Raw genomic sequence first — 27,589 nt, 5'->3', positions numbered from 1 at the left:
TGGGCCTCTGTTTTAAGACTGTTTTAAAATCCTTTCCTGCTCTTTAATTTTTCACTTCTAACTGGAAGATTCTTTTTTTTTTTTTTTTTTAAGATTTTATTTCTTTAATTTCTATACCTAGTGATCAAGATCAAGATGAGGAGTCACACGCTGTACCAGGCGCTCCTGGAAGATTCTTTCTGAAAGAACAGTTTGGTAGTCAGGCATGGGGGAAATACTGGAGTTGACTATTCTGGTTACCTAGAGCACTTCGTGATGAGTAGTTATGTCTCAGACAGTCTATAGTTAGGGCTTTGATTGGTTCTTGTGTTTATTTGTATCAGTTTTAACAATTATATCATTAGGCAAATTCAGCATGTGCTCATTTCATTTTTCTTCCCAAAGAGCTAAAAGCACATAGTGGAGGGCTTTAAATCTAGCACGTGTATCTAGCATAGCAATTCTCATGGTAAAAAATGGAACAAATACAGGGAAAGCAATCTGTAGAGGTAGAAAACCAACCAGATAAAGGACACAGAGGAGGAGATAAGTGCACAATTACACGGAGGTAGGGTGGGGTGGGAAAGGTATCCCCCCGCCATGTTCCTGAAGAGGCGTAGCTTCGTCCTGTGGGCAGCAGCAGTGGGTTTTATAGGGTATTGTGGAGTTATTCTGCCGTTCACTTCCATGTATGATGGAATATTTTTCTCTTACCCAATATGAGCTTATATCTATGATTATAATTTTGTGGGTTTATTCAAAAGAGAAGGTGTTTTGACATGAGCCATCTTCCTGTGAGGCTGCGGTGAGGTGAGGTTGAGAATTTGAACAGCTTGAGTTTAGCCGCTCCTCAGAGTTTACTTTGAAAGTAGCTTATCTGCTAATCACTGAGAGGTGTGATGGGAAGGGGGCCGATAAATTTTGGAGTAAGCCAAGCTTGGCTCTGAGAGATTGGGCTGGCACTTAAGGTCTTTGGGTTCATTTTCTCTTCTCTAAAGTGAGAATGATCCTCTTTTAAAGGGAGTTCTGTGACTAAGGAAATAGGCACGTTGGAGGGCCTCACACAATTGAGTCTGTATGGGCTGATAGTGGTGTTCCAACTCATGTTCCTTCAGTCCGCATTTTGTTCCCATCAAACAGTAACCACTTAATGAAACAGTAGCAGTGTAAGAAAGCCTTTTGTTGTCTGACTTCTCATACAGCTTTTGGGTAAGTTACAGTGATGCATTATAGACTCATTTTTTTTTTTTTCTTATACATACTCTGATCACCAGGTATCAAGGTTACATTGGTGCAGCCCTAGTTTTGGGGGGAGTAGATGTTACTGGACCTCACCTCTACAGCATCTATCCTCATGGATCAACTGATAAGTTGCCTTATGTCACGATGGGTGAGTGTAACATTTCCCTGATGTTTCAGAATCCTCTTATTTGCCAAAGTGGTCTCTTAAAGAGCTGGGCTATTTCCTATTAGAGGAGCCAGGGCAATATAGTGCTTTGATTCATTCTGCAACATTTATTGAGTTCCTCCTATGGGTTAGGCCCTGTTCTAGGTGCTTGGGATATAGCAGTGAACACAAGTTAAATATTCTTGCTTGCAAGGAGTTTGTATTTTAGTGAGGGTAGACAGTAACAACAACTGTTACAAATATATTAATATTTTAGAAAGTGATAAATACTAGGAGAAAAAGTTATGCACGTGATTCTGTACTACAGTTACACAAGATACTACCTTTGGGGGAAACTGGGTCGAGGCTGTATAGAAACCCAGTGTATTATTTCTTATATCCACATGTGAATTTACCATCATCTCAAAACAAAAGGTTAAAAAAATTAATGCAGGGTGAGGGGGCTTTGGAGTGTGGGAGTGGAAGTCAGAATATAGTATTAAATAGAACAAAGTAGGCCTCAGGGTCAGGTTTCAGTGGAGAGAAGTTAGAGTGGAAGCCTCGTGGTGGGAACACGTCTAGTACATGCATTGACTTTTTTTTTTAACCGAGGGTGACTGGGGCCCCTCTTAATTTCTGAGAGATCAGAGGCATTTAATTCCTCTCCGAACCTTGATTTCCTCACCTGTGAAATGGTATCAATAATATCTACCATATACACCAGGTTGTAAGGATTAGAAGTAATGTATATAAAGCATCTGGTCAAATGCCTGGTCTATAATAGTGGTTACTCTTTTCAGACTAGCTTTCTACATTTGTATTTAGCTCTAAAGGCTAGTCAAGAGTATTTTTTTTTTTTTTTAACGTTTATTCATTTTTGAGAGACACAGAGCACTAGTGGGGGAGGAGCAGAGAGAGAGGGAGACAAGAATCCGAAGCAGGCTCCAGGCTCTGAGCTGTCAGCACAGAGCCCGACACGGGGCTTGAACCTACAAACTGTGAGATCATGACCTGAGCTGAAGTCAGACGCTTAACCGACTGAGCCACCCAGGCACCCCAAGAGTAATTTTTGTTTTTAATGATCACACACACGTGCATGCAAACACTTACACACAAAGGAGTGATAAAATTGGGATTTTCAAATTACGACTTTTATGTTAAATTTCTGAGTCAAATTGTGTAGGTGCAGAAATTTGAACAGGTCATGTGTAGCTGGTATTTTTCCAGCTGTTGTTTACCTCTTATGTTTTTTGTCTTGGTATCTTGGCTCTGAAGAGCTAGGAGAACTGCCTTGAATAGTTTGGAAATTGCCAGTTTGAGACCTTGCTATTCCATTGTGCTCTCTAGCCTCTTAGAAGGTTTTTAGACAACAGATGTTCCCTGTTTGCTGGGGAGAATGATTTACCCCCAGATACCATATGGGAGAGTCTTTGTAATTATTTTAAAATGAAGATACTTACAGTAATTTTAGAATTGTTCGGAATTGCTTTATTCAAATATATTTGTTATCTCCATCAAAGTACTGTTTTTATTTCTCCCTGTTTGATTGATGCCCTTAAATGGTGGTAAAGATGAATTAGCTCTTTCTCTTAAGTAGTTGCTTTTCTTCTTTTTTTTTTTATTTTTATTTTTTTAAAAATTTTTTTTTTCAATGTTTTTTATTTATTTTTGGGACAGAGAGAGACAGAGCATGAACGGGGGAGGGGCAGAGAGAGAGGGAGACACAGAATCGGAAACAGGCTCCAGGCTCTGAGCCATCAGCCCAGAGCCCGACGCGGGGCTCGAACTCACGGACCGCGAGATCGTGACCTGGCTGAAGTCGGAGGCTTAACCGACTGCGCCACCCAGGCGCCCCTCTTCTTTTTTTTTTTAACTGTAAAAGAATTTCACACTTGCAGAAAAGTAACAGTAATGTACTTTTTACTCCTATGTACTCTTTACTCATATGTGTCAGTTAACATTTTAGGACACTTGCTCTTGCTTTCTCAGACCTTATTACTGTTAACTTTTTGTGTGGAATCATTTGAGTAAGTAGCGGACACCATTATCCATCTCTGAATCCTTTACCTTGTTCTCTTACATTACCTTGATAAAATCATCACATTCGGGAAATTTAACGTTGTTACAAAGCAGGTTCAGTTTTAAGCTGGGCAAATTGGTTTCTTTTGCTTTTGAACTGTAGTAATTTGTCTTCTGAGCCCAATCCCGAATTCAGGAAAAGTTGTTGAAAGTGAGCAGTCAGGCAGTTGGGCCACATGTACTCTCCCTCCCGGTCGACAGTGAACTTGCTCTTCCAAGTCTAGCGTGTCTCCAGGGTGATGCTCCTCAGCCTGAACTCAACATGGCCTACGTCTGTTGAGAGATCTTTGCTCTACAGAGTCTGCTTTTGCTACCGTGAAAGACCGGATTAAGGAGCAGACATTTGTAACATCTGATTAATACACGAGTAAATGACTACTTTGAGCTGCAGTTTGTTCCTCTGTTCATTTATGTGCCAACCATTTCTTGCCTTCTCTGTCTAGGCACTGTGGCTGGCTCCACAGATAGAGATGAACGTGTGGATCTTTGCCCTCGATATAGTCGCAGTGTAGTGAGGGAACCAGATGTATGAACTGACAAGGGCAGTAGGTAGAAAGGCCAGTGGAGGCCCAAGGGAGAAGGGATCACATGGAAATGGGAGGATCTCAGGAAGAGCTTTGCTTCACGTGAACAGAATCTTAAGAGAAGCATAAGTTACCTTCATTCATCTATCAGATGAATGAACTTAGCCCTCACGGTGTGCTGGGCACTGTGCTAGGTGCGGGAATACAGTGGTCAGCACAGCACCTGCCCTCAGAGCTTAGAGCCTCATGTGGGAGACAGGAATTTAAAAAGTAAGTACACATTCATCTGAAAGAATGCCCTGTGCTAAGTGCCCTGGAGGAAAAGAACAGTAATACGAGAAAGTAACAGGCAGGAATATGTGGATAATGGCTGTTTGGGAGGTCCTTACTGAGCAAGTGACATTAAAACATTTTCTAATGATAGTAATTTACGAACATGACAAAACATTCAAGTGGGAATATTACATGAAAAATAAGTGTGTTTCGTATCCCTCCTCCAAAGTAACCACCTTTAAGGTTTTTTTGGTGTTTTTTTCCAGATAATGTTTTATGAAACCGCTTCATGTATCTGTATCAGTCTGTCACTATTAAAGATACACAAATGAAGTCATACCAAACACACTGTTCCCTTACTGTTAACTTGTTTTGGAGAGGTTCTTGATCAGCACAAAAGAAGTTCTTTATCATGTAGATCTGTATCACAATGACAACTGCATAGAAATGCATTGTATGGCTGTATCAGGACTTAACCCATTCTATTGATGCATATTTGTGTACTTCAGATCAATTCCTAGCAGTGGAATTTCAGGATGAGGGTTTGTGTATGTATTGTTCCTGGTCCTCTGTGGCAAGCGACAGAATTACTGGATCATTTAAGGAAAAGAGAAATATGTTGGAAAGGATAGTAGGTGGCTCATGGAATAGCTGGGAGGGCAGGAGCTGGATGTGGGGCCGCGAGCAGTGCCAGAAATCCTGCTGTGGCATAGGCTGCCGCAGGCGAGCGCAGAGTGCTCCAGACCGTGCTGGGGCCACAGGTGCTGCTGGGGCCTGGCTCAGCCTCCCTGACTCTTCTGGAACCGATTCTTCCTGACATCCCTTTCACCACTGCCGGAGAGTTCCTTATTGGCTGGGGGGGGGAGGAGGGGGGGCAGGGATGCTTCTAATTGGTGAAGTTTGGTCACTGGCTCCTAAGGGGGTGGGGTTCCCCAGAATAGGAAGGGAGTCATACTATACACACTGCCACTGATCAGCCCAGCAAAGTGACAAAGGGCCATATAGCTCATTCTGCTTTTTGAGAGCTGTTGCCAAATTGCCCTCTGAAAAGATTGTACTAGTTTATATTCCCACCAAGAGAATGAGATTGCCGTTCTCTTAACAACCTTACCAACACTGGGTATTTGTGCCAGTCTGATGGGTGAAAGATGGGAAGACGTAGCACGTAAGCAGAGACCTGAATGGTAAGTAGAAATTCGCCAGGAATTCGCTGCCCTGCTCCTTGTCCCCAAGGAGAGACTTCAGGCCCTGTGTGCACTAGGGACCTGTACGGTCGAGGAACTAAAGGGCCAGAGTTTGCTGGACGGGTGAGGCAAGTGCTCTGGGTGGGGGGAGTGCTCAATGCAGGGGGCAGAGCTGAAGCTAAGACCTTCTGGAAGGTGGAGTAGAGGCATGACTAGAAAGCTAGGCCCGAGAGGGTCTCAGTGATAGAGGCCAAGTTGTTTGGCTTTTGTCCTGAAGGTTCCCATCTAAAGTTTTCACGCCAGAGAAGGATGGGATAAGGTTTGCTTGTTAGAAAGAGCAGTCTTACGGCTGTCAGAAGGAGGATTGGCATGAGGGAGTCTGAGGCAGAGATGGAGATTGTGTCTGGCCAGAAATATTGAGGGTGTGGCGGGGTTTGGTGACAGTAGCGGTGGCCACTGTCTTTACAGCGAGCCCTCGGTAACCAGCTGACCATTAGACCAGATCGCAGGCGTCTGGCTTCCATCCTCTCCTGACTTCTCAATGCCGGTTCCTTCCTGGTTCTTGACTGCAGTGGCGCAGTTAGCTCCTTCACCTGGGGTCACCTCCCTTCCAGTTGGGCTGTAGGCCCCTTTTCCTGTCTCGTTTCCTGTTCCTCCTCTACCTGTCCCCTAGGCCTTTGTTGTAACAGAGGCACCTTGTACCTCTCGCCCTCCCCTGGGCTGGCTCCTACACCCCGCTGTTGTAGTGCTGCCTTCCTTACGAAAGGCCTTTTCTGCCCCCAGTGTTCTGCTGCTCGTCCGGGGTCTAGCCCAGAAGCCAGTCCCTCGTGACTGCCCCAGGCTGGGTTAGCAAGTCCCTCTCGGGGCATTCCAGGATTCCCGCCTTGTCTGCTCGGCCCAGCTCTTGTCCCTTCCGTGCATGCGAATGTTTGGCGAATGTTTGAAATCTCTCAGAGCGTAGAATCTGTCTTGCCTCCAGTGCCCCAGAGTCCTGTGTGACTCAGTGAATATTTGATGGCGAAATAATTTTCTGATTCGCTAACTGGCTTGTGTCAAAGAGTATCTGAAACTTAGCGTTAGAAACCTTAGCTACTCGTTATTTTTGATGAACAGTTTCCAGTACCCTTGGAATGGAGTTGATTTATGATTTAGATTGTGGTGCATATGGGGGGCCTGAGGTCCGCTGTGAGAGAATGGCACAAAGTATTGGGGTAAGGTTTTTTTTTTTTTTTTTCCTTTAAAACTAAGTATCATTTCACATTTAAAGCGTCTTTGTGCCAGAGTCTCCTAGCGCTCTAGTGCTGTCACATTATTTTCAGTTAAAATTCTATGCGAGGGATGCCGCAATTGCTGTTTTATTGACGAGAGGCCTGAACTCAGATTAAGTGGTAACTTGCTTGTTATTGCGGCAAAGCTGGGATCTGGACTCTTCCGGCTCAGGCAGCCCTAGTACAACACAGCTGCTTTGATTTTACCTCTTACAGATGTTACTTCATTAAGCTATTAAGCCTTGCTTCTGAATACTGAAAATACCTCTACAGATTCCCAAAGGGCATTTATTTGTTTGGCCTATTTTCGACTGCCTGTGTGCGGATTTTCTATCCTACATATTAAAAATGGTATTTGCTGAAACCACTTAGTAGTATCAAAGGAAAAATTTAAAAATTATACAGTTTTACCATCCAAGACAACATGCTTTTTATTTTTTTGATTTTTATTTTTTCCAATCCAAGTCCGGTGTGAAGAGGAATGCTTTAGCAGAGAATATAAAATAAAACAGTTTTTGTACTGCCCTGGCTTGGTGTTTGTCATTTTTTAAGTTGCTTTTAGCCATTGTTCCCTTTGGAGCAGGGCTGGCTCGCGTCTCTCCCTATGGCGATGGCCGGTGCGGCACTGCCTTTCTTCCTAACCAGCCAGTTCTTCTGGCTTCCGGTCGTTGCTGTCATCTTCCCTCCCTCCCTCCTCCTTTCCTTAGTTCTTTTTTTTTTTTTTGAGAGGATAGGGAGCTGGATGTTGAGGGAAAAACCCCGCAATGGCCAAAATTTGGTGGATCTTGTTTTAATTCATGTTACAGTTGACTCTTGGACAGCAGGGGCAGGACATGGATTGAGGGTCCTGACACACTCTGCCCCCCACCCCCCAAACCCCCTCCCCGCCGGGCACAGTTGAAAAATTTGCATGCAACTTTTGTTTTTAATGTTTGTTGATTGCGTGAGAGAGAGAGGGAGTGAGAGAATCCCAAGCAGGCTCCACGCCATCAGTGTGGAGCCCGACACAGGACTTGAACTCATGAACTGTGGGATCATGACCTCAGCTTAACTGATTGAGCCACTGAGGTGCCCCTGAAAAATTTGTGTGTAACTTTTGATTCCCTCAACACTTAAGTACATAGTAGCCTATTGGTGACTGGGTAGCCTTGCTGATAACGTAAACAGTCCAGTAATACATATTTTGTATGTATTATGTACTGTGTTCTTTTGATAGAGTAAGCTGGAGAAAATGTTATTAAGAAAATCCTAAAGAAGAGAAAATGCATTTAAATTGCTGCCCTGTATCAGAAAAAAACGCACGTCTAAGTGGACCCATACGGTTCAAACGTGTTGTTATTGGGGGTGAGCAGTAAACCAAACGTCAAACTACAGACACAATAGAAGGCCTTCCTGAACGAGATGTCCCACGCAGCATTAGCATCCACTGTGGAACTGAGGCTTTTCCTAAGTGTAGCTTAAGTGAGAAAATGAATATTTCATGGAAATTCCCATGTTTTAGTTAAGTTACGAGTTTTTTATTATGAGAAATAACAAAACTTTGTAATTAATCTTCTTTTTTTTTTTTTTCCTGAATGATTTGACAGTAAGAGCTGGAAGCTACAAATTACCCGTAAGACAAGGGTGTCTAAATTTTGTCTACCCATGGGCTTGCATTGGCCACTAGCCAGGTGCTTGAAGGCTACTCTTAATTTACATGGAATAGAAGACACCTGTCTTGTCTTGTGCATCTTTAACATGTTGGCACAGCTTAGTGAGCACGGAGTCCAGGAGCTCCTCTCTGAGGTCTTGCTTTCCTCAGGATTTACTTGGGAGAAGAATGTATCCAATTCCTTGTGGTGTGGCCCTTGGACAGCTTCTGTCCTAAAACCTCTTGTGGACGTGATGTTGACCGCAATGACAGCAACGTTCAGTCAGCAGCTTACCCGTTGCGTTGCCGGCAGCTGTCGTGAGATGCTTTACTGATTGAATCTTTGCACCATTGTGAAGCGGCTACTATCGTCCCTGTCTCACAGGTGCAGAAATCGAGGCTCAGAGAGGTGTGCTCACGGCAGACGGCCAGGGTGTGCGTGAACTGGGATGGGGACCCCAGCCTCTGTGACTTTTCTCCCTTGGCCGTATTATTGCTGTGAATGGTGTGTGGCATGTGGTCCAGACCAAATGTGATTTGGTGCCTTCTCAAAGAAGAGGAGAGGGCCCCTTAGGTTTTGTTTAATTATTATTTTTTTTAAGAGAATAATTTGCAAGAGACTGCAGGTGATTGATTAGTGTGATTGTTGAAAGCCAGGCAGGATTCTTTGATTTTTCTTTATTAAGAAAGGGAAAAGGGTTTGGGTTGTATATTTTATAGACAAAATGGGGGCTCTTTTAATTCTCAGATTAATTAGCTTTTTCTTTTAACTTGCCAGCTTTTCTTTATTAGGCAAACTGAAGTAGTGTCAGGAGAAGCTTGGGGACCATCTTTTGCTATTAGTTTGGCAGTGTTCCTTGTAGCGGCATTGGCAAGGTATATAAAATTTTTATTTTTGCCCACTTATTCACATAAGAATTAATATGAATACAATTTCAAGCATGACATTCCTGGAAATGAGGCCCTTGGACAATTTAGGAATACTAACTTAAGGAATAAACATTGGTATGCACCATTAGGGAAGACTCGGGGTCACTGCCAAGGCCATCCAGGTAAAATTTGATCTCTAGGTAAACTGGTTGTAGGATTTCCTAATTACTGGAATGTACCTCTCAAGCCCCAGTTTACAGAGCCCCCCAGCAATTAAAAAGATTTGGGACACGGTAGTAAACGTACTGGATGTCTCACCTTGTGGGCAAAAAAAACGAGTCTTAGAATTAAGTTGGAACATCAGTAGGGAATTCAGACCTGCCATTTTCTCCGTATTTTTACACTAAAGTGCAACCTTTGTGCAGACATTTTGATATCTCCGCATGACTTGATTTTGAAAATTTTCCTGCTCTGGATCAAATTAGTGCACTGCAAGATGACAAATGTTTCTTCTTTTTTTACTTTTTTTATTAAAAAGAATTTTTTTTCCTTCTTAACGTTTATTTATTATTGAGAGAGCATGAGCATGGAAGGGGTAGAGAGAGGTGGAGACACAGAATCTGAAGCAGGCTGCAGGCTCTGAGCTGTCAGCACAGAGCCCGACGCGGGGCTCGAACTCAAAAACTGCGAGATCACGACCTGAGCCAAAGTCGGACGCTCAACCGACTGAGCCACCCATGTGCCCCTACTTTTTTTAATTTTTTAAACTTTATTTATTTTGAGAGTGAGAGAAAGTGCAAGTGAGGGAGGGGCAGAGAGATAGAGAGAATGAGAGAGAGAATCCCAAGCGAGCTCCACACTGTCAGCATGGAGCCTGATGTGGGGCCCGAACTCACAAACTGTGAGATCATGGCCCGAGTCGTAGTGGGATACTTAACCGACTGAGCCACCCAGGTGCCCCAGCAATTGTTGCTTCTGTGTTCATTTTCAGCTCTTAAATCAGGTGTGGACTCCGCATCACTGCATGTGGTTCATAGGCCTACGTAAAAGTCGTTTCGGAGGCCGTGTGGACTTCATGGCTCCAGCATTGCTGGGGAGTCTTTTCCTAATAGTGTGGGCTGAGTGACTGTGTAGGGGTTCCACAAACATGAGTCTCTGTCAGTCCTAGACTGATGCTCAGACCCTGCTTTCCGCAGGTCAGGGGCTCTGCAGTGGACGGCACCCCATTCTGTTGGGGGCTTTGTCAGACAGCTAGGGACTTCTCAGAGCGGCATTTCTGTAAACCACCTGAGGCATAACCTAGAATCCTAGAGAAAGGCGGAGCCCCTGGCTCAGTCCTAGTCCTCCTTGTCCAGGGCTGCCCACCTAACCTTTCTGAACCCCAAGTCCCTCATCTCAAAAAAGAAACTGCGTTGTTTTTTTTTTTTTGTTTTTTTGTTTTTTGTTTTGACTTGGGAAGGTCCCAGGGTTATTGGGATGCTGCAGTGTCACGTTGTGTGTGAACACACTGTAAGAAACCATGTATTTTTCTGTGCATCTGGTGCTCTTGACATTGTTTTTCGAGGTAGTGTGGGAGTCCAGTTGGGTTCAGATCTAAGTCCAACATTTACTAGCTTTTGACCATGAGCATTGATTTCATCTGTAGAATGGGGGTTAGAGGAGCTCTCCCATGGGAAACCTTACATAAAACATTCTTCGTAGCCCAGGGAAGGTGTTCAGTGCACGATATTTTGATTATTTTAGTGCTAATACATTCCCTGTGTGCAGTTCTGTACACTAAGATTTCTCTGGCAGTTTTCCTTGCTTCGATTAAGTACGGTGCATTTCAGAGGATTTAAAATGTACAGTGCATGGATTTTATATTTTAACATTTGTGCTGCTGTGGAATACCAGGAAACGAAACCACTGGAAACCAAAGATTCATGAAAGTGGGATCATGCATCTTGATTCCTGGTTACTGTGAAGGTGGTATATGAAGCCAATAGATGGTGCCGTTTATGTAAGAAAAAGAGAAAAATGTTTACTTCTAAAATTCATCATGTCGTTGCAGGGAATGTTATCTAGCCAGCCCTCCGCAGCTCTTAATCTTTTCTAATTAAAGTGGACTTTGTTCTTGGTTCCGTGTAAAAAATATTTAATGTCTCCTCTAGGTAAAATTGAATTAATACGTAGGGTGCTATTCCACCTGTTTTTTCCCTGCTCTGACATTTTACCGTCAGAGTCTTTTCTGACTTGCGTTCAGTCCTTCGTCTACCCCCAAGTAAAAGCCCTTGCCAGCAGTACTCTTCGGAACGGTGAAATGCAGCCCTTGCAGTTTTAATTTCTTTGCTTTAAACCCTGCTGCAGAGAGTGTGAGGCTAACTAATTCATCTTTACCTGCTCTTGTTTCAGAAGTGGGCCAGAATTGGCCCTGCTACAGAAAAGGGCCTTTATTCTCTTCTAACCTAGTGTTCGATGGTCTTTTACTTATGGGACAGACTAAGCGGAAAGTCATTTTATGCATCGGAACACTTTTCACTGTGGAGTTCATTAGAGCAGGGATTTGCTGTCAGCCGTATCTGTCATGATTAGCTGTGTGACTTTGGGTAGGTTCCTTCACTTGTCTGGACTTAGTTTTTTTCAGTCTATAAAATGGAGGTAAAACCAGCTCGTCCCCAGATGGACTAAGTGAGAAAATACATGTAACGTTGCTTTGCGCATTTTTTCCACCCTGTAGGATTTCTTACTTGCGCACAGGCTCTGTGGGCCAGATAAACCTTTCCTGGTGATTCAGGCCGGGTGTGTCTTACAAATTATTAAACTCTGTGGTCCTTGGTCCTTGAGGGTCTGAGGGACATGAAAACTTGAGAAAGGCCTGCAAAGTGGGACAACCTGTAATTTGGGAAGTTGTTTTGAAACGTGGACCAGAGTGAAGGATGCCTGTGAAAGACCTGTCCGTTCGGACTGCCTTGAGCTCCTCCAGCAGGAGGGAGGAGTGGGTGCCCCGCGCCCACGGTGCTGAGTGAGCTTCGGTGTCCTGGGGGGGCCTAGTGCTGCGGGAGACTGAGTGAGAGAGGCCTGTTTTAAGAGGATTTCATCCTCCGTCTTATCCCCGAAGCATAGGGTTAGGTGGCTCCTCTGTTGGAAGGAGAACCATTTCCATCCTCATACCGTGGCGTTTCTTAAAAATACATTAATGAAACTTTCACTTTTGAGGCCTGGATGCCCTGATTTTAGTCTTTTCTTAAGAATTCGTGTTTTTAGCCTGTCAGGTCAGTGAGATGTTGCAGTTCCAGTTATTAAAAAAAAGTCCCTGTTTCCTTCAAGTGGCATTTTAAATTACTTACTTAGAGTAAAATTTAACTCCTTTTTGACTATATCTAGAAAAGGAACTGCATTTTTTTGGGACATTCGTTTTTGAGTGAAAATGTCAGATGCTTTAAAAATCTATTTCTAAGCATATTAAACGGAATAATTTTTTTTTTTTTTTATTCATTGGGAATAAAAGGTAGACTCTTTGACATTGAGGTACATTTGCTGATGAAAAGGAAGCATTCTTTCCCCTCACGAGGGGTTTAAATGTAATACTCAGTGCTTACTCAGGAGTGAAAACATCAAATTAAACTGTTTATGCTGACAAAGGACAAATCTGGATTTCAGCAACCCATGCAAGATTGTCTGATTGCTTGGCCTGCCTCGCCTGGAAGCTTTTGGCCAGGACTTATAATGAAATGCACGCATACAATTAAACCATTTCAAGTCGGTGTCTTGGGTTTTCCCGAGCGATGTGAGGTGCTCCACTGCTCTCTAGTGGCTGAATGTGGTCCCCTAGCGCCAACATTGCTTTATATTCATAAATCAGCTCTTCATACATTGGCGGTGTTGGCCTCCAGAGCAGGCACTAACACCGGGAGACTAGTCCTTGTAGACAGGGACGGAGTGAAAAATGATCCCAACCCATGGGTCTGCGGAAAGCACCGAATTTTACCCGGGACGAGTAGCCGGTTGACAAACAATGAGCAAGTGTGAGTAAGCACTCTGTCTGGGAGATCTGACACTGATGGATTAGAATGTTCTGTGTGTTACTCTCTTATCGCTGCATACATCTTACACCTTGGCAGGCCACGGTGGCAAACAGGTCCTTGGGCACTTAAAACAGTCCGCTCCTTAGCAGAAGGAGCAGCTTTTTTCCTGAAAAGCTCTGGTTAAATTGATTTGGGGGAGAAGCAGTAGAAATCCATTTCCGGCTGCCTGTCAGAACTTCATGACTTTGAGAAAAGAAATTTTGAAGACCTCTGTTTCCATTAAAACTGCCAACCCTGGAACTTGTTGAGGATGATTATATAAAATAGCTCCTGGAGGACGGGGACTTTGTCTTAGAGTAATTACAATAGCTAGTTTTTATTGGGCTTTTCCTGAGTGCCAGGCCTTCTGCTTTCTGTGTCCTTCAAGCTTCCCAGCCACGCGGTGAGGAAGATCCGTTCTGCCGTCCTCTCCGTTGTACGTTGTACGGGGGTGGAAGCTGAGGCCAGGGCGGCGTGGCTGCCACACTAGCAGCTTTCGGGCGACAGTCGCACTGGGCTCGGAGTGATGGCGCGTCCCGGAGCAGCTTGGCCGCCTTGCGGGGCGGGGCTCTCAGCGCCTCAGTGATGTGCTGGGGCAAGCAGTGAAGTGCCGGAACTGTGCCCCCTCCTGCGCAGCAGTGTGCCCTCTGAGGCCGCCGCCTGGCGGGCTCCTGGGATGGTTTGCTTGAAGGAAGGAGGGGAAGTTGCCCTTCTGAAACGTGGAGCCACGAGGCCTAGGTTTGAGTCTTGGCTCCACGTCTTATTGACTGTATTGCTTTTACTAGTTGAGCCTGTTTCCTTGCCTATAAAGAGAGGAAATACCTACATGCTTGAGTTCAGGGTCTGGGACCTAAAAGGCTCTCAGTAAATGCTTTCCCCTTTTCCCGTCTGGGATTTTGTGAGCATAGACCTTCTTAGAAAAAAGCAAATTCTGCCTGCTGGCTTTCAGTTCCTTCTAAGAGTTGGACTTAGAGCATTGGGTTTTAGAAAATTCTTTCAGTCTTTAATTTCTTCAGCATGTCTAAAAACATAGATTCTAGAATTGCTGAGTTTGATTTCGTGCTTTAAAGAACACTATGAAAATAACATTTCATGGCTTTTTAACAAAATTCTTCTGCCCTCAAGCTCTATCAGTTCAGGTGTTTTTGAATATACAGAACAGGTAAAAGTGATCGATAGTAAAATTTTCTTGATACCCTTCATATTTTGTCCTGAATTCCTTCTGAAAAAGTGAAGGTCACACTCACTGAAGTACTAATGCTGATAAGCTAAGATCAGAAATACCTTCAGAGGTTTTAGAAAATGAAGACTAATTTCATTGTTCTTTTTATTGAAAAAATCTTTTTGAATGGGCTTGTTTTAAAATAAATAGAACAGGTTCTTGAGTGGCATTGCTAAACAGTGAACGGCATCTGTTTAATCATTTAAAACATGTAACTAAAATTTCAATCCCATTTGAATTTCCAAGCAAAACTACACAAATTAACCATACCCAGATGTGTACTAATCATTCTGCTGAAATCCGAAGAAAAAGCAATTTAGAAAGCATGCTTTTTTTGCAGTGGGGAGCTAAGAAAATATAGCTGTTTCCACGCTTACTTGTTAATCTCGATTTCACGCGTTTGGTTTTGCTACGTAAGAGGCCACGTGGTGGAATGGAAGGAGCATCAGAACGATCTGGGTTCAAAATCCCAGATTTGCTAATCAGATTGGTTATGTGATGTGGGCAAGTTCCTCACCTTCTAGATTGTCTCCCCTTTTGTAAGATGGGACTACTCCGATCTGCCATGTCTGAAGAGCAGACAAAACCAACGGGACTGTGCTTTGAAATTTTTTAAACACTATGTGTACTGTGTTATTGTGGTTGTTTAGTGATTTGTGTGCCACAGTGTAGACTTCTGGATAAGTGGGAGCTGGCTTGGGGCTGATCTGCTCAGAGGACTTCATGATAAAGATGCTTTTACCTTGAAGGCCGTACTAAGGAGGCCCTCCTCAGGACGGTGGTAGACACGGTGTGTATATTTGTTTGAGATGATTGATTGCTGTCGTTCCTTGGACGTATTGACTCCTGCATGGATTGCCCTTCAGGCCCCTGGACACAAATTTCAGGAATCAGCTGCATGCTGCTGCTCTTAGCATGATGGTGACAGCTGGCAAGATCTTGGGGTTTTTGCTTTTGCTTTTTGCTTTTTCCATCCCTGTACCATGTCAAATTCTTACTTTCTCCAAGTTTATACCTTAAAAAAATTGTAAGTAATGTCTGGTCTTTTGAAGAAAAATAAAAAAAATGTGAGTAAACAAAATAGTATCACTCAGATATAAGCATAATATTTTGACTTATATTTTTCTAGATTTGTGTAATATGTGTCATAGAAGCTTCTGTGTTAACATTGCTTTGGAACATGTTTTTCCCCTCTTGAATATTTTATCACGGACATCTTCTTATTGCCAAAAAAATATTGTGTTAATGACTGTATACATAATATTGTTTATTTTTTCCTATTGTCTGATTGTTTACCTCTAGTGTTTTGTTTTGTTTTGTTTTTTCTTCTGCTAATCTAAACAGTGATCTTTTTATATACATAATTTGGGTACTTATCCATTTATTTCTTTAAAATGACTCTAGCAGTGGAATTGCTGGTGGAGATGTATAACTTTATCCTTTCCGATTGATGTTTCTAAGTTGCCTGATAAAAAAGTTCTATTCATTTTTCTTCTACTAGTGTGTTAGATTTGCCTGTTTCACAACACCTTTGTCAGCCCTGGGTATTATTTTTTTAATCTTTGTTAAATGTAAAAGTCAAAAAATGATTACTTAAATTCATATTTCTTTGATTACTAGTGAACTTGAACAGTGTTTCTAAATGTACAGGCCTGTCACATTTTTTCTTTTTTTGGCAACTGCTGTGTCCTTTTTTCTGTTGGCACATTGGTGTTCTTTATCTGTGAGCCCTTTTTATTTATTGATGCCCTACATGTTGCATATATTTTCCTGAGTTTCACAGCCTATATTTTACATTGTTTACAGAAGTTGGTCTTCCCCACCCCCCCCACCCCCCCCCACCCCCCCGCCCCCAAACCAGTGGCCTGCTGTTAATAAGAGCAGATACTTCATTTTAAAAGATTGGCTGGAGGTGTGGCCCCTTGGCATTTTTGCCTGGGACCCCCTTCTCCTGGAGGTTAGCAGTGTGGATGGCTCCCACTGTCATCTTGAAGCGGGTTAGGCCCCGACAGTCAGAGATGGGGAGCAGACCTGCTTTCCGGGACCCCACAGGGTATCTGTTGTGGGAGGAATTCTTTTAATGGCCACCAAACGGGAGCAGCCAGGGTGCAGTGGTACCCACCTGGTGACTGCAGTGGATCAGGTCGCGCAGGGCAGTTCCTGGCCCCCTCAGGCGGAAGAGGGCTGCGTTCTGTATCCTTCCCCCATCCCTGTCTCCACAGCTTGGCTGCTGGGTGGTTTGGGAGTCCCAAGGGGTTGAGCAGGGAGGAGGTGGGAGGTGAACTAGGGACATACGGTGGGTGCAGGAGGTGAGTCAGTGAATAGGGAGCCACCACTATGTCTTGCACCATTCTCTTTTCTTTTTCTTTCTTTCTTTCTTTTATTATTTATTATTTATTTATTTGGAGAGAGAGAGGGGGAGAGAGAGAATCCCAAGCAGACTCCTGCTTGTCTGCACAGAGCCCGAAGCGGGGCTCGATCTTACGACCGCAAGATCATGACTTCAGTCGCTGTCAAGAGTCGGACGCTTAACCAACTGAGCCACCCAGGTGCCCTGCACCATCGTCTTTCCAAAAGCTGGTCACTGATCGCACCTCGTTTTTCTGTTTCGAAGAACTTTGTTCTGGAAGCAACACTGGCTACTCAGCAACTGTGGGTGGGCTGCAAAAGGCAGCCTTGGTGGAGGTTGCTAAGGAGCAGCTACATGGAGACTACGAATGAGACGGGCTGTCTAGTAAAATGCAGGAGCCCACGGAAGGCATTTTACCCCTGTGGTATCACAGAGGTTTGGACCAGACCAGGACATATAATATGACATGGTTTTGTGGGTTTAAAGCCTTTTTTTCCTTTTGAACACTGAACTTGCTTCACATCTGAGTTTGTCTTATATTCACCCCAGTATGGTAAATTAGGCAATAAATGTCTTTTCCACTTTATCAAGGCATTTATTGCTATCATCACTCCTTCAGGGCCAGCTCAGAGTTTTCCCCAGCTCCTTCATTTGGACAGGTGTCCTCAAATCAGCCTGGCTTAATTCAGCAGATTCTATTTAGTGCTTGCTGTGTGCCTGAGACTGCTAGGGATGGGGGTGCAGATACGAACCCTCGTGGTGGGGGTTGGTCAGGGAAAGCTTGTGGGAACAAGCAGTCTCTCGGCTGGGGTTTGAAAGGTGACTAGGAATCCTGTAGACCGTCAAGGGGGCAAAGGGCATAGCATGTGCCAAGGTGCGATTGGCTTGAAGTGGTATAATTTAGGAAATTATTATCAGTTTTATGTTGGTGGGATGTCAAGTGTATGTGTCAGGGCTGAGGAGGGGGTCGAGGGAGACAGAGACCTGATCGTGGAAGGTCATGCACGTCTGCTCTGGCCAGTTGTGGTAGGAGAGGGTGACTGCCTCAGGTCACGCCTGAGACAGAGTCCTGCCGTGTGTTTATATGCTGTAATGCCAGACAAGAAGCTTTACCACTTTAGTGGGGTGACTGAATGGCATGACGTGATGCGTGGCCCATGGCGGGTGCTCAGCGTGCCCTGGTTTCTTCCTCCTAGGCTGCCTTCTCCTCCCTGCTGTTAGATAAGCTCTTTGAGGTCAGGCCTCACACCTCTTGCTCCTTGAGCCCATCCTGCATTTGTGGAAAGCATCCTCCCTCTGACCTGTGTTTCCTTCACCTGACATGCCTGCCGTCTGAAGCAGAGGCCCTCGTCTCCTGGCCTTTCTGTTCATGCATTCCTGAACGGGAAGCCAGGTACTTCTGACTAATTGTCTAAGGTGACCTTGGTTTTGGAATAGAAAACCAGTGTAAATGCTCCTTAGAAGATCGTTTGCCTTGGTTTTGGATTTGGAAGTGCCACGTTTGGGTAGGTTGATGCTGAAATAATGGAATGTATCAGGGCATTACTGTGGCTTAAAAATGGGATATACTATTTAAACATTTTGTCGGTCCATGGCTGCTATACTAGTGTGGCATTAGGTGATTTCCTGTATATAGTTTTAAGTGGCATGGAAGCAAGATCTAGGAAACCTGAGTGAAATTATTGAATACTGGTCTCTTGGAGTTTACCATCTGTTTTTTCTTTTGAATGGCCAGCTTCTGTTCCTTCCCCCAGTTGCATTGCCTTGAAATTATGTGAGGATTTGCATCTTGTTCTCTGGCCACTTTGGGCAATTGCAGTCATTTTTGAAATTCTGACTTCAGTTTTCTAAATAGCCGGCACACGTTCAGGGATTCCTAGAAACCTGTTGACAAAAAGTCCACGGCTCTCCATCTCCTAGCACTTCCACGGATTTCTGAAAAGGGGGCGCCAGAGTCCTCCTTTCCTAAAAAGCTGGGAGCAGGAGCTAATTTGCAAGTGACTTAGAAATTGTTTTTAATGTTGAATTTCCCTTTCTTTTCAAGTTTATTTGGAGTCTGCTTATCTTTGATCTCCAGAGCAGCAGAATCAGGCAGTTTAGCAAGACTTCTCCATACCATGCCTGTGCTCTGTAGGTTGGAGTGTGTGTGTTGGGGGCATGGTGTGAAAGGGGAAGTGGAAATACAGCGGGATAAATACCCCCGTGTCCTTTCTACATTGACCTCACCTGCAGCTTCCAGCTCTTGAAAAAAAAAAGTCATCCTCTCTGATAATGTGAGAAGCATCCCCACACTGAAGAGACTCTTTTTTGGGCAACAGTTTAGACATAGTACATAATTTCTGCTTATAGAAATTTTGCCTGCAGCATTGTTCCCTAACAGGAAAAATAATATTTTTGATAAAGGAGGAATTATTATATTGAGAGGAAAGTACTTTTCATTCTTTAAAATATTAGATGAAGCTAAACAGAAGGAAATATATGTGCCCAGGAAAAATTAGAGTAAAATTAACCTGTTTATTACGGTGAACTGCCAAAGAAAGGGTGACCTGAGAGAAAAAGAACAGGGCTGGTAATTTTTAAGGAAAAATGTCTTTTAAGGTAAGCTTAAGCTTAGTTTTCTCTTATACAGTAATTGATTACAGTTTTCCACAAAGTTGTTAGCTTTTAGGTTCCCTGCCCTTCCCTGTCTTGTCCTAACGTTTATTTCAGGCCTCTGGTACATTTACCCGTAGCTCTTCAGAGGGAGATGCTTGAGCCAGATCGGATTAGGCAAGGCTGCTCTTGGGCACATTTGGTGTCTAGAAATGTTTTCTTCCGAGATTTTCTTATTTGCAGTTTCCTTGTTTCTTCATGAGAGCTGGCCTCTGTTTTCCGCACAGAACCAGCTTGTCTTTTTACTGAAGTCCAAGACTGGCTCTCACCTGGGCCTTAAAACTGGAGTTACTTTTTCTTCTTGATCCCTGAATCTCAGAGTAAACGAGCGACTCACAGAACGTTGGTGGACTTTGACTCTGTTTTCAGGTTTTCAAGGACATGTTTATTAACGAAATTCAGAGGCTTGGCTTTGGTGAATTTGCTCTTGCTTATCTGCTGGTTTTATTTGGATGCACTGGTTTTATAGCTGTTTAATTTCTCTCCTTTCCAAAGGGCTTTTAATATCTCTTTAGATCCCCCCCCCCTTTTTTTTTAAGGAGAAAAAAAATGGTAAGAGGGGAGAATGGGGTTGCCTTTTGCTCCCAAGCCTAAATGAATAGTCATTGCTTGTAATACCGGTCTACACTTGACGCTTCCTACTGCTTTAGATGTGATGTATCCGGTGCTGGGAAGGTAATGATCCTCAACCACAGCAATATTCCATAACAGGAGTATCTGTCATATTCATCGGGATTACCATGTTCGTTGATTTGTGTCTGTAAATCTGCTGTTTCTACCCTTTAAATTTGATCTATAATTGGACCTCCTTAAATGGTTCAGATAAGGTAGTCTGTATTTTCTCAATGCAGCGTGGCTGTCAGCTTCTCCTTTTTCATTATACATTCAGCAGACTTGATAAAATCAGCAGGACACCTCATTTGAAACTGTTTAATCGCTGCCTTTTTCCTTTGCTAAAACCATTGAGGTGGTCAAGCGATGTACACAAATCATTTTAAATAGAAAATATGGTTTTCTCTGTGACCCAGCTAAATAGATAGTGTTATGCAAAACAAGTTAAAAAGTAATAAATGCCAAAAAAATCTTCTAATTGGAGTAAAAAATTGTGGGCAACTCTATCCTCTCTCCAAAAGTACAGTATCCTGAAATATTGCCAGGACTCTGTAAAGACAAGATGATGGTTTTCTAAAGATTCTCTGGTTTCTGAACAAAGCAAGTTTAAATTTTCAAATAGTGCTGAGCTGCCTTTTACATTCATTCAAAGGGGGCCCACGCTTATTTGTAATGCCTTTATATCCTACTTTTGTAGGGAGAATTTGCTGTCTGTTAATATCTATGCAGCATAACCTTTCAGCCATTTGCTATTGTGATAATAAATTTTTGTTTCTTTGTCTGTCATTTTGTCTACTCAGCTGTTACTCTTCAAAGTGCGAACTAAAAATAATAGCTCCAAATAAATGCCACATAATAAAGTGTTTTACAGTTGAAGCCGGAATAACCTGGTGGCTGCAGCTCGCAGGCCTATTACCATTGCCGGTGCTGTGGTTTCTTCCCCGTGTGTCAAGGTGACTCTACCAGGGCCAGCTCATTAAAACAATCTATTCTTTCTAACTGGCCTGGTATTTAGCGCTGTACCCAGCAGCCTGCCAAGGCACAGTTGTGGAGCACAGGTCTCAACAGCGTAGGACGTATGAAATTATGTGCCATTCACTTTTTTGAAAAAATACAAATTCCCCATAACCTCATTTTCATGCTTCAGCGTTTTATTGTGAATAATTTACAATTACTCCTGTCAGTGGTGGATGTTGGGCCAGTTGCGGGTTTACCCGAGATAGTGGTAAGTGTGACTTCAGGCTTTTGAAGAGCATTGTTTACCTGGTTTATGTGGCCCTGTAGGATTAATATTTACACCGCGCTTGAGTGGGACGCTGGGCGTATTTTGCCATTTTTGCTGCCCCAAAGTAAACTCGACATGGAGAAGCTGGGAGTTGGTAAATACACTAAAAATGCATCTTTTTTCTTTCAGGTTCTGGTTCCTTGGCAGCAATGGCTGTGTTTGAAGATAAGTTTAGGCCAGATATGGAGGTATGTCGGTCCCTGCAGTTTTCTCCTCTTTTCACGTGTTTTTCCAGTTGTATGTTGGACATTTACAGATCGATTGCCAATTCCTCCAGAGCTCCTATATAGCACTGCTGTTAGTTGGAACGCTCTTCGGCGCAGATAAGCATATTTGCTGAGAAGACAGGTTGGTTGCGAGAGCCTCGTTTTGGAGTGGCCCTGCCGTGCCCTCCCTCAGGCTTGGGGAGCCAGCACCCCTCAGCTATTTGCTCTGGCCTCTGGGCTGTCCGGGAGTCTTCTTGGCTGTAGATGCTGCTGCACCGTGGAATGTTTTTGTGTGCACTCAGCTTTCTGTGTCACGGTATCTTAAAATGACAAGTTTTTTTTTTTGTTTGTTTGTTTGTTTGTCTTCTCACCGAGAATAGAGAAACTGTGTATATCTTTGCATGTTACACAGACCTGGTCTGAAAATGGAGGCCGCTTAAAAAGTCCCTATAGATGGTTCTGCATCTGGCAGAAGATGGGGACAAGATCGCGTGTGTAGTGGACCATGCTCAGAGGGTGATCAGGCTCTGGTGTCTCCAATATATTTTTAGGAGGTTCCGTATTATATTTTCTTTGGTGGTGGGGGAGGGTGGTACCTTCTGAATGGCATTCCACCTGTCTGCCTTTGTGATAGATGTACCCACCATTAAGCAACTTCCCTGTCTCCCAGACGTCCAAGAACAAACCCACAGGTCTTCCATTGTCCCTTTCGAAGGAGTGTTCCGTATGCTTGTGTGCATGGGACCGCATTATTCCTCCACTGTGCTTTGTCCCTGCCGCTCAGCCAGCTTGTGGGCACAGAGGTCCTGAAGGCAGCCTTCACTACCTGCTCTTGGTCTGTTGATAGTTGTTAATTTTGTGATAGGGAGTAGCAACTTGTTTTCGACAGTTTAGTAGGCTCTTTATACCCTCTTCTTTAATAGGTAGGCATCTACCGTTTCTGCCTTCACAATATTGTTTTCTTTAGATACCAGAAGATGTCTCTGGGAGTTGCTTTTTGACAATGCTTTATGCCTAACCATCTTTGGAGAAGATTGCATGTTAAGACTTTTTGATTTTTCCACCAGCTCATTGTCATCAGAGCACCAGCTGTCATCAGAACCCTGAAGCTCTCTCTCTGCCCTTTAGGTTTGGGCCAAGTGCCCTGAGAGCCAGAGGATGTAGGGTTATGGATGCTGCCCAAGCAGGACAGGGGTCTCCTGCCAGAAGCCTTGTTGCCCTTGGTACGTGACGTTAGCACACACAAGTGACTTCGTCACAGATAGCTAGATTTCTCCCCTTTGTTGGACATCTGCCGGAATTGAAACATAATGACTAAAGATAGGATTTAGCTAGGTGTTTCGTAGTAAAGATAATAGAGTCTTGCTCCAATTAAGGATAGTAAGCAGGTCTAAGTATCAACTATAAATGAGATTAGGATTCTGTTCTCATTTCTCAATGCGAAAATTTATTCCCAGATCAGCATTATTTTCTGTTTGGGGTTCTTAAGTACTGAGAAAAAATAAGATGTACTAGGTCACTTAAAAAGAAAAAGAAAAAAAGGTCTCCCAGTCTCCAGACTAAAGGAGAGGAGTTCCTGAGGCTTCACAAATCTATTAGAACTAACGAAGGTATGGGGAGAAAGACTCTGATGATTTTTGTTTAGAAAATCACCTCAGTAATGTCAAGCCCTCCTTTAAACCACATTAATCTTTTCAAATTTTCTTGAAAGCTTTGTCTATTTCCAATTGATTGGAACCTCCATATGTTAGAGAAAAATGGGAACTGCAGAAAAAGTTGAAAGCATGAGGTATATTAAAAGTGACTTTAACCCTCTGCTAAAGTAATTTTACATTATTTAGAGTTTGGATTTGAAGTGATTCAAAGGCCATGAATTTAATATTGATGTGATTCGAGGAAGTAAAGGGAAATGTGATCATCCCTTCAATAAAATTTGTGCTATTATCAGTCTGAAGAATGTGTTCCTTAGATCAATTTTGTATGCATCTCAGACCACTTAGTGTTCTGTATTAGCTATGAGACCTTCAAACAGCCTGACCAGATTCCCATTTCAGATTGATTAATTAATTTCCCAATTTCAGGTGACCGGTTTTGTTCACTGAAGTTGTTGAAACTTGACACAGATGGACAGTGAACAGAATCACTTCATTGTGAAGAAGGTAGTAACCTGTTTCCCCAGTGAAGTGGGTTTAAATGTAAATAGAAAGCAAATAATAGTATAACAACTGTCTGTGGATAGTATTTACTCTAACGGGACGTTAATAGATACCAAGAGAATTTATTATAAAGACTGAGCAGCTGACTGCTGGCCACCTTGCTTTGTTTTGATGGAGATTATGTGATGTGGTTTCAGCGGAGGCTGAGACTGCCAGTCAAGGTTGAGAGGATGAGTTTTAGTGACTTCTTTGCTATGAGAAAGAATTCAGCAAGGTGTCATTTCTGGTTTGCATAGAACTTGTGGAAACATTTTGGTTTCAGATTTCCCAACTTTATTTTCCTTCTTTCCGGGAAGGCTTTCTGTCTCCGTGACAAGAAGCCTTCCGTGACTTTTCTTTCTTGCCTGTCTAGAGATTGCAGGCTCGGGTGGCTAAATCCGCTTATTTCCTTCCAGTATGAGAAAGGATTATGGACATGTCTCACGCAGAGACCCGGGAGAGCGTTGCTGCCTTTCAGAGCGTACGTGGATTGCTAGGACGGTGGTAGCTGTTCTATACGTCACAGAATTGCGTAGGGAAGGGGCCATTTTAGGCTAGCATAATTACGTATTTTTAGCCAGACAGTCATTTTAGTCCAGACTCGTTGAACAGACTCTTGGCTTTTTTATTGTCAAAACAAATCAATAAGAGGTACTCCATAGCCCCCCTCTCCTCTTTTTCTTTTTTAAAACTACAGACCTGTGCCTCGGACAGTGCTGGTCCTAGACTATCGTATTTGTAGACTGAAAGCCCCTGTCTCCTCAAAAACCTCGTGTTCTTACTGCCTTTTGCTACACAGTCCAGCGTGGTAGCCAGCAACCCCACATAGCTACTGAGCATTTGAATGTGGCTAGTCTGACTTGAGAACACACTGAGTGGAAAATACACACCAGATTTCAAAGACTTAGTATAAAAAGATTGGAAAATAAATTTCATTAATAATATTCTATTGATTACATATTGAAACAGTGCTACTTTAAGTATATTGGGTTAAATAACAAATTACTAAAACTTAATTTCACCTAATTTTACTTTTTTTAAAACGTAGCTAATAGAAAATATAAAACTACATAGGTGGTTCACATTATTTCTGTTGGACAGGGCTGGGATAGCATTGTTTCTTGAACTTGTCATTTGACATCACATTTAAGGTTTCTGCCATATCCAGGTGCCACCTGTGCTACTACTGTTATTATTTAAATATTTATTTATTTTTTTAGAGACAGAGACAGAGTGTGAGTGGGGGAGGGGCAGAGAGAGAGAGAGAGAAAGAGAGAGGGAGGGAGACACAGGATCTGAAGCAGGCGACACAGGCTCTGAGCTGTCAGCACAGAGCCTGATGAGGGGCTTGAACTCACAGACCACAAGATCATGACCTGAGCTGACGTTGGATGCTTAACTGACTGAGCCACCCAGGTGCCCCTGTGCTATTATTTTTCTTGAAAAATATTTTAAAAATGAATTCACTGTTTTACAAATTGAGACATTACCATTTACATGTAATAAAATGCACAGATCTTAATTAAGTGTACAGTTAGAGAGGTTTTGGCATTTGGGTTTTTGTTGTTAAGGTTTATTTATTTATTTTGAGAGAGAGCGTGAGCAGGAGAGGGTCAGAGAGAGAGAGGTAGAGATAGAAGCCCAAGCAGGCTCCACACTGTCAGCATCGAGCCCGACACGGGGCTCAATCTCATGAACCGTGAGATCATGACCTGAGTCAAGATCGAGAGTGTGGGATTCTTAACCGACTGCATTACCCAGGCACCCCAGATTTTGGCATTTGTGATTCATTTCGTTTCTTGTCAGTTCCCTTTCTCTTCTTCCCTACAACCACTTCAGTTCACCTTTTTAATATAAATTTAGTTTTTAAATATAGTTTGTATCTGTGAAATCCTGGGTTTGATGTGTTGGTTACTTTTCCCCCCAAAACACATGAAAGTGAGTGCACACTATTAATAGAAATTAAAAATGTATTCATAGCATCACCCATCGTGTGTCAGCCCAGGGGTATGAATATTAAACTTTGGGAAATGTAGGGCTACATTTCCACTCCACCACAGCCCGTCTTGCCAGCTTGCTGTTCTTTGAATTTTTTTTTTTTAATGTTTATTTATTTTTGAGAGAGCGAGCGCGAGCATGAGTGGGGGAGGGGCAGAGAGAGAGGGAGACACAGAATCTGAAACAGGCTCCAGGCTCTGAGCTGTCAGCGCCGAGCCTGACGCGGGCCTCGAACCCACGAACTGGGAGATCATGACCTGAGCCGAAGTCAGACGTTTTAACTGAGTGAGCCACCCAGGCACCCCGGCTTGCTGTTCTTTGAGTACAGGGTGTACATGCTTGTCATTGAATCCTCACTGCTGGTGTCAGCCAGCAATGCATGCCCTCAGTTGCTTCTTCCTTTATTTGTGTCCTTGTCCTCCGTTGTACACACCTGTCCCATTGTTTTATGGCTGTTTTCAGGGACATCTCCCTCACTTGCCCTCGATAGGGGGAGATCCTTGAGGGCAGAGGCCATGAAATCATCTCTGTTCTTCGGCTCCTTATGTTCAGTAGGTGTTTGATGAGTTGAGACAGAATAACCCTGCACTAAAGTAAAATCTGAGTCATCAGAAACCACTTGGGAAATTGAGGGGACTTTCTCTTCTTCCGACCTGGAAAGTGCTGAACGTTTGTTTGAGATAACGGAGGAAGATAACTACTACCGTTCTCAAATAACCTACAGCGTTGGGCAGAGTCAACAGAGCAAACACCCCATTTAGTACACAGGCGACACAAAGATGGAGCAAAGGGCAGATGCTCATTGGGAAATTATAGGCCAAAAAGCAGAGCAATGAAACCCAGCTGGGATTCATGAATGGCTAAGACAGGCCTCTGCTGTTTCAAGTTATCTGAGCCGATGATTTGCCTCAGGTGGAAGCCCTGGTTCGTGGTTGCACAGAAGCTGTCAGCTAACCATGTGAGTTTAAGGGACAGGTAGAGTCTTTAAAAATCTTCAGGGTACCTGGGTGGCTCAGTCAGATGAGCGTCTGACTTCAGCTCAGGTCATGATCTCACAGTTCCCGAGTTTGAGCCCCACGTCGGGCTCGCTGCTGTCAGCACAGAGCCCACTTTGAATTCTCTGTCCCCTTCTCTCTGCCCCTGCCCCACTTGTGTGCTCGCTGTCTCTCTCAAAAATAAATAAACATTTAAAAAATTAAAAAAAAAATCCCCAACCCGGTTGTGACCCTGACACTGCTTTTAGTGGTCTTGCAATTTTCGTCTTCTCGTCCTTCTCCTTGCTGTTCGTCTGGAAGTCCTCTGAGGGCAGGAACTGTGCTTCATTTCTCTTTCCTCACACCTAGCATGGTAACTGGTGCATGGTGGGCATTAAACCAGTATTTGCTGAGTGAGTGGTTGAAAAGGTGTCAAAAACCGCTTTACTTCATCGTTCCCAGATTAACCCTCCTTTGATGCGGTTTGATAACTTCACCTTTGGTGTTCATAGTACTCAGCTGTGATAGAAATGAAAGCAGAAAAAAACTGAATTACTTGTGATAAATTCCCGCTTTATTTTTATCAGCAAAGATGCTTATTTGCTCTGTATTAGCAGAGTAGTGGATCTTGAAATGTGTGAGTTGACCTAATGACAAGGGGTCAGTTACGTTAGAGGTTTTTTTGGTGATGATGAATTGCACGGAGCCGTTCCCCCAGATTTTTTTTTTTTTTCCTATTGTTAAAGCTGGGATAAGAATTAAGCCCCTGATCCTGGTTATTACCCAAGGCTGGCTAGACAGGAAAAATTGTGATAACCACACTGTGGCCTTTTGAGTCCATTTTCCAGTTAAGTATAA

At 43.4% G+C, this 27,589-nt stretch overlaps 1 protein-coding gene across 1 annotated transcript in view; it reads left to right on the top strand.

Moving 5' to 3' along the window:
• PSMB7 (proteasome 20S subunit beta 7) overlaps positions 1-27,589 on the top strand; it is a 58,895-nt gene that overhangs the window by 7,939 nt on the left and 23,367 nt on the right. Inside the window, exons 5-6 of the mRNA XM_049637696.1 lie at positions 1,254-1,369; positions 21,488-21,546. Coding sequence (XP_049493653.1) covers positions 1,254-1,369; positions 21,488-21,546 — 175 coding nt within the window. The remainder of the gene's footprint in view (positions 1-1,253; positions 1,370-21,487; positions 21,547-27,589) is intronic.

The sequence above is a fragment of the Panthera uncia genome, chromosome D4, assembly GCF_023721935.1.
Source record: "Panthera uncia isolate 11264 chromosome D4, Puncia_PCG_1.0, whole genome shotgun sequence".
Lineage (NCBI taxonomy): Eukaryota > Metazoa > Chordata > Mammalia > Carnivora > Felidae > Panthera > Panthera uncia.
The sequence above is the reverse complement of the archived record's forward strand: the minus strand, read 5'-3'. Positions and strand labels throughout refer to the sequence as shown.